Source organism: Phoenix dactylifera, chromosome 2 (genome assembly GCF_051530095.1).
Source record: "Phoenix dactylifera cultivar Ajwa chromosome 2, Ajwa_hap1_PhDact_Kaust_v1.1, whole genome shotgun sequence".
Classification (NCBI taxonomy): Eukaryota; Viridiplantae; Streptophyta; class Magnoliopsida; order Arecales; family Arecaceae; genus Phoenix; species Phoenix dactylifera.
The window spans coordinates 40,799,056-40,806,048 of NC_143191.1; the positions used below are offsets into that span (position 1 = coordinate 40,799,056).

At 39.4% G+C, this 6,993-nt stretch overlaps 1 protein-coding gene across 1 annotated transcript; it reads right to left on the reverse strand.

Annotated features, from left to right (window-relative positions):
• Positions 1-1,560: 1,560 nt before the first annotated feature.
• Positions 1,561-6,402, reverse strand: ABCG26 (ABC-2 type transporter family protein). Its single transcript, XM_039120750.3, has 9 exons — positions 6,187-6,402; positions 5,151-5,431; positions 4,802-4,957; positions 4,142-4,325; positions 3,770-4,048; positions 3,245-3,529; positions 2,741-3,025; positions 2,182-2,289; positions 1,561-2,033 (listed from the first exon to the last, which is right to left on the reverse strand). Exons 1-9 carry the CDS (start codon positions 6,346-6,348, stop codon positions 1,764-1,766), a joined length of 2,010 nt encoding a protein of 669 aa, XP_038976678.2. The 5' UTR covers positions 6,349-6,402; the 3' UTR covers positions 1,561-1,763.
• Positions 6,403-6,993: the final 591 nt, after the last annotated feature.

A 6,993-nucleotide genomic window follows, 5' to 3' on the forward strand; every position in this document is an offset into this window, starting at 1 on the left:
TGTGTGTTAAGTTGATGAATAGCGGTTGATGATCTTGTTATCGTGGTAGTTGTCATGATATTATCTAGGGTCTTTATTGTCAAATGTCATGTAATAATGATTGTTTTTTTCTTTTGTTGAGGTGGCTAAAATTAAATGCAGCCAGCAAAATCAATATACAAAAGATTGTGAAATGGGTGAACTGGAATCCTTAACAATGAGGCCTACATCGTTACGCCATCTTATCAGCTATATTGTTAGTTGCAAGGGATGAGCCAATCCTCCATGTCCAAGAGAAGGGGATGACCTGCTCTAACTAGGTCTTGAGATTTCTAAAGTCTCTTACCAATATGATATTGGTGGCCCTGAACGTAGTGGTAGTATACACGAGGCTATCCCAAAGAGCTCAGCCAATAGCATGGTAATATAGGTAACCATCGTATGCAGCAACAAAGGATGAGCTGGGGCTTTTAATAGCAAAACAAGCCTTGATCCACAGCACGAGCAGGAAGTTAGCGAGAGAGGCTCCGAATCTGGGTAGAAGGTTCAGGTTCTATCTTTCGTGCAAGAAAATGATGGATGTTTTTTCGCAATGTTGCCCATCGGATCGCCCTCTACACAGATCTTAAAGTATTCTGAACCTTTTTCATTCATCCTGTGTGCGAATCTCTCGAAGCAACCATTGTGTGATCAAACAGTGAATTCATGCGAAGGAAGGCGAATCCTTTCTTTTGCATGTTTGTAGCAAATATGTCTTCTTTGCTACTCAAAATGGGGAAATGCAAAAGAAAATATTCCAAAAAATTTATCTGCCGAATAAATTCAGTATTGCGTTGTTGATGTTCCAGATTTTTTTTTCGCGTGTTCTTGAGATGGTAAGTAGAAAAACAATCTTGAACTATTTTCTTTCATCATAAATTTATTACTGTGCAAGTCACGAGCATGGCTTCTTTTTGTGTGTTTGATCTGGCGCATTGCAAGAAAATATCCTGCAGCAATTTTTTTTCTGAATTTATTCATTTCTTTGTTACAAAAGCTTCCTTCTTTTTTTTGCATGATTGAAATGGTTAATAGAAGAAAATTCGTGAACCTCTGAATTTATTGTTCTCTCCATAGCCATTGTTTTCTTTTTTTTTCAATGGCTAGTCAAAATTGAAGACAATTCTGAGGCATCTTTGCTGAGTTTATTGCTTTCTTCATGGAAGACTTTCTCTCTCTCCATGGGGGACATTCTTCCTCCTTTGTATGTACTCATCATGTTAGAGCTATATAAAATGCCATTTTTACTATAAAAAAAAAACAACCTCCAACTACTTTCTTGCAGCTCTGGCTGTACACGTATTATCCTCATATGATTTTGTTTGATGAATTTGCCCTATTGGATGATATAGTGAGCACAAACGGTAGTCCATCTAAAAAAGCTATGTTTTTTTCTTCCTTTTACTTTTATTTATATCTTCTTGTACATTTATTTCCCTTCGATAAATTAGGTAGTTTCGCCTTCCCTTCGTTCAAAAAAAAAAAAAAAAAAAAAAAAACTACTGATGCATATTGGACCTAATTAATCCATAGCAAAAGTTGTGATGAATTTTTTTTTTTTTTGAAAAAAAAGGGAATACAAATTGGCTCAAATATTTGGCGACAACGCCAACTACGGTTCGCTTCACATAACAAAAACAAATAACTCCCATGCTTTTTTTTCCATATCTAAGCATTTTTTTTCTGCATGATGAGAGTATTCCAATAGTACATGATCGGAAGTTTGTTTATCATGTTCTTAAACATCAAAAAGGAGCGATGCTAATTCTTTTTCGGAGGCAGAAATAGGCGAGCATTCGGTAAATGAGAGCCATGAGTAATAGAATCCATACTTCGTGTAATCTGCCATTCAAGTCTATCGTATCAAAGGAAGGTGAGCTCTGCAAGCTTCGGCATCCACCTTTGCTTTGGCATTCATACACCAAATTTCCAGAGTACTGCACCTTCAACAAGAGTCTAAATCCATAATGCATGAAAGAGATATACTTCAACCATTGCATGAACTTGGGTATATGCTGTGAAACAAGCAACTTATTTCATCAATATAGTTAGAGAAGCAACTTATTCCCATTGTTACTTTCTTGGACATATGATTGGTATCTCAATATTTTTAAAAAAAAATGGATAAAATACTAGCAACTAGTTTACTAAAAGGTTAGGCACCTGAACATAATATCCTCCTGTGAGGAGAAATAACATGAGCACCAAAGATGCCACCAATCCAGACCTTTTTACGCTTAGAATTGCTGCTCCAAACAGCTCCCCAGCTCCCTGAAATGGGGGAAGTTATTAGAAGACTTTGATGATATCATCTCCCAAATCTTAGCATTAGAGAACTGTAATGAGCTTTGGTTTTGCGTATTGCAAGGTTACTAGCATGCCTTCAACAAATTCAAAGCAAGATTCTTTTTGTTCGGGTGAGAAGCAAAAACCAAAGCCCAAACATGTCTTTGGGAGCCAAATACTCGAACATAATCAAGCTTATATATTCCAATGTAGAGGTTCCTATTTCATTTCACATGATGACCAATAAGACTTCTAACCCTCCCTTCATGCATTTCCCAACTCAAGAAGTTTCTACAATAAGAATCCTAATTCTGTTTTCCATGCAATTTATTAAAGCTTGCATTAAGTCATTTGCTTTCATTTTAATAAAACTTGATGATGCAAACTCCGAAGATAATTTGAAAATCGGATGAAGTGGCTTGAGACTCAACAATACCTGGCTAGTGATGACAATCAATAGAACTGCAAATAATGTCAAGAAAAAGCAAGGAGCCGTCCTTCTAAAATCCGCCATGAAGTATAGTATGACCATAAAAATGATGGGATAGAATACGTGAGCTGCCATGTCACATAGATTGCTGCATACGTAGTACACACTTAGTCTATACATATCTGCTTTCCTTTCTTTTACCAAGTACACCTTCTCCAATGGGAAGACATACACCGATCCAAATATTGATGATGATGTCCAGAATATACAGATGTAAAAAATTAGGCCGACCTACATTCAAAGGAAGCAAGTTCAGATGAAAATATTAAGGTAAACAAGCATCCTTTAAAATTTTCTCAGTATGAGCATCATTTACTAGGAGGTCAGTGTGCACTTAAGCTTGCTGAACAGCGTGGCTGTGAATTAGTGATTAAATGACAATATAATTGTAATTCTAGATAGAGATTTTATCGAAGGAAAAGAAGAATTGACTGTATGTCGTAGAGCGACCTGATCTCTTAGCTGAGCTTCAGTTCCTATCTTGGATTTCCACCAGAGAAGGCCTAAGAGTACTGCTACTCCAATGGCTTGTGCTAACCTTAGCTTGTCTAGGTAGTCGCAGCATCTCTCCCGAAAAGTTCTCCTTGACAGTATAATTAACTGCTCAATCCAGCTCATAGTCCAATCCTTCTTTAATTGAATTGCTATTTGAAGGTGCTTTGGTGCTTTTGTCGCTCGATGGTGATCTTCTTTCTCTTTAGGTTCCACTTCTGTCTTATATTTCCGTTGCAGAAACTATGACAATTGATTGAGAAACCAGGTTAGTTTTAATTTTCATCGAAGAAATGTACAAGAGAAATGCTTGCTTCCAACACTTTCGAGTTTCCTAAAATTTTGACATACTATCATTTCTCAAAAATGGACTAGAGATGCAGAATTGTCCACACACAGGATATATTGCCTTTAGAAGATGCAGATAATTAAAGATGGTAAGAAAACTGATGACATGAGTAATTGTTGGAGATATTTATCCACCTCTGTCACTTGCTTCTCAAATTCTTGCGGGTTTGGAGAGCCTCGTAGATCTTCAGGGATGCTGATGTCGTTCGCATGTCCAGTCACTAAGTCTAGCAGAAACTCAGCTGGGTTCATGGCAATTTCAGGAACAAACCCCAGGGATGCAAAGTACTGCATGGACTCCCTAGCCTTCCCATGGTATATGGGATAGCCTTCTGAAATCAGCAGAAGCTTGTCAAACATATGGAACATCCTGCTAGATGGCTGGTGGATCGTCGTGATGATCGTCCTTCCTGTCTGCGACCGAACATGGAGGCAGTTTAAAATGCTTAATTATACTCAAATCTGGCATTGAGCAATACCTAGTGGTAGCAACAGAAAGTCTATCACCTTTGCAAGGTTCTGAAGAACCATCAAGAGCTTGCTTGCAGAGGTGGAGTCTAGGCCTGACGTGGGTTCATCGAGCAACAACAATGAGGGATCGACAAGGATCTCATAGCCTATACTAGTCCTTTTTCTTTCTCCCCCTGAGATGCCTTTAACGAATACTCCTCCCACTTTGGTGCGGCGGCATCTGAAACAGGAAATATTCATGATATAGTGTGAGTTCATTCTGAAAATCGGTAAAATTAAATCAGGCTCTAACCAGGCTCTGAAAAAGAAATCACTAGATTGGACTCGCGCATCCAAGAACAAGAGACTGTTGGGAAATGGGAACCACTGAGCATGCAGTGAAGCTAAGAATTCGCCACGTATCTTTTTTGTGAGAAGGAAGGTCACTATGTTTCATGCTGACAGATGGATGGAAAAAGAGCAGGAGACCAAAAACAAGGAAACAGTCGGAACAAGTTTCAAAAACTAGCCAATTGATCCCAAAAGATTAAAGGCTGATATTGGAGACTAGGCCAGATGCACTTGGAAAGCTAGACTTGGAGCTAGATGAGTTAAATAGGTAACTGATATGAAGGTTATAGGATCTAGATTACTCCTATGACTGACTTTTAAAGTGCAAGCCATTGGCACATATCAAGATGCTTGGTGATTACTGACCTTTCTAAGCCCAGTTCCTTTATGATGGCATCTGCCCTGGCGTATTTCTGCTGGCTAGTCATGTTGGTAGGAAGCCTTAAGAAGGCAGCGAAGACAAGGGTCTCTTCCACTGTAAGCTGAGGGAAGAGCACATCATCCTGGGTCACAAATCCAATCCTGTGAAGAAGTCCAGGGCTTTAGCATCAGACAGAGCTCATGAAACCTCTTGTTATTTGATTGATCAAGGAAAAGTTCCACTCTCTCATCAATGTGGTTTTGTGTGCATGTGACATGTCCTGAATTCAAGTGTGCTGAGAGAGAGAGAGAGGGAGGGAGGGAGAAATCGTTTAGTGTTTTACATCTGCTTTACCTTCTCTTGATAGAGGGACTATAAGGAGTATCATTGTAAGTAATTTTCCCTTGGATATCCCCATCCAACCTACCACCAAGTATCTTTAGCAAGGTGGTCTTGCCACTGCCGGAAGGCCCCATCAGAGCTAGGATTTCACCAGGACCCACACTTCCAGATATGCCCTTGAGAATGTGCTTGCAACTCCCTTGCTCCACCCTCAACTTTGAGGTTGCACTGGTAATCGCAGCTTTCATAGGGTTCCTCGAAGCACCACTCACCTTATATTCCACATCCTCGAACTGCATCAACGAATTTAGCAAAAGCCATGAACAATATAGATTGGTTACTTTGTTCATATGTCAGCTTTAATTTTACCAATCGACGAGCGACACCTTTTTATCACCATTTTAGCTCATTCCCGATATGTTGCCCTGATTAGCAGATAATAATGGAACTACTTTGATGACCAAGGATCAATTCGACTCTCGTTTTATGTGCTCGTTTCGGATACTTGCAAGTAGTCGACTCGAATAGTTGGAAAAAGACTAAATAACTGTGCTTAGGATGATTATCAGATACATGTAGGTAAATTGCAAACAACCATGAAAGCAAGATTAGAATTTCTATATCATGTTATCCAACACTGATTTACTTGCTTGGATCGAATGATGCGACAAAATTTTTTAATTTCGCTTCAAAAGTTGACAGCCGGACATGGACCGAGGGGCATGGCTTTTGAGAATTTTGAATTTTCCTTCCTTGTGACTCCTCCTTGGAGGCTATCATCTAGATACCAGCTTGTCATACCATACCAAGTCCCAAATTAATAATTAGATTTATTTATATATCGAAATGTCGACAAAGCTATGTTGCGTACGTTTGTCTATCTAGCATCTGCTTTCTTAGCTTTTGTTTGCCCCTTCCTTTGACAGGAACGGCGGGGCCCAAATTCATTAAGAGAATGAAGTGCAATAAAAAAGAGACAGAGTAAGAAAAAGATACTAGAAGAAAGAGAGAAAATAAGAGAAAAAAAGTGTGGAAGAGAGAGGTACACCTTAAGAAAAATGGGAAGCGGACTATCGTTGGATGTGCCTGAAAAGCCACTCTCTACGCCTACGCCAATCTCTACAATCCTGTCCTCCATGTTTGCCGGGATGGCTAACGACCGCTCCCTCTCTTCCCAATCTCTACAACCCTGTCCTCCACGGATTTCCATGGGAATTCAAGTAAACCTCCTAGGGCCTCGTGTGCTCTATAAGGTGGAAGGGACGACCAACTACCGGCAACCAAAACCATGCCTAAAGGATCCCCTTCAATGTCCAATAACTAAAGTTTGGTGACCCACAAGCTTTCTACATGGAGGACCACACCACCCAGGCTAAAAGATGGTGAGTCCAACACATTCTCCTAGTAATACAACAACATAGGCATGCTTCTCGATCTTCCCAACACGAATAAAGCATGAAAACAAGTAGATTTAAACTTCACATTTGCATGGTACAGGTACAGTTCAGACATGTAACAAAATAGATTATAAACATGCAGCCAAAATTTTAGGATTTATGAATTTATAAGAAACAATCTTCAGCACATCACTGCACTGCATTGATTGATCAAGAAATTGCTCCATGTCACGATAGTCACATTTGTGCTAGTTTATATTGCCTCATTCAGACATACCACGGATGGTACATACGGCACCCCATATTATTCCATGGACAAAAGATCACATCACAGTATTAAATGAGACAACATAATGGATTCAACAACGGGCATTAGGGCAACAAGCTGTTCAGGCAAGACCACCATCCACCAAACAAATAGTTCTAAGAAACTGAGCCAACCTCCTAATTCTTGCACC

Coding starts and splice junctions, on each gene's coding strand:
- ABCG26 (XM_039120750.3), bottom strand. CDS start 6,348: ATGGAAATCCGTGGAGGACAGGGTTGTAGAGATTGGGAAGAGAGGGAG. Junction 4,326..4,801: donor AAGGAACTGGGCTTAGAAAG/GTCAGTAATCAC, acceptor TTCCTGTTTCAG/ATGCCGCCGCACCAAAGTGG. Junction 3,530..3,769: donor TTGAGAAGCAAGTGACAGAG/GTGGATAAATAT, acceptor CAATTGTCATAG/TTTCTGCAACGGAAATATAA.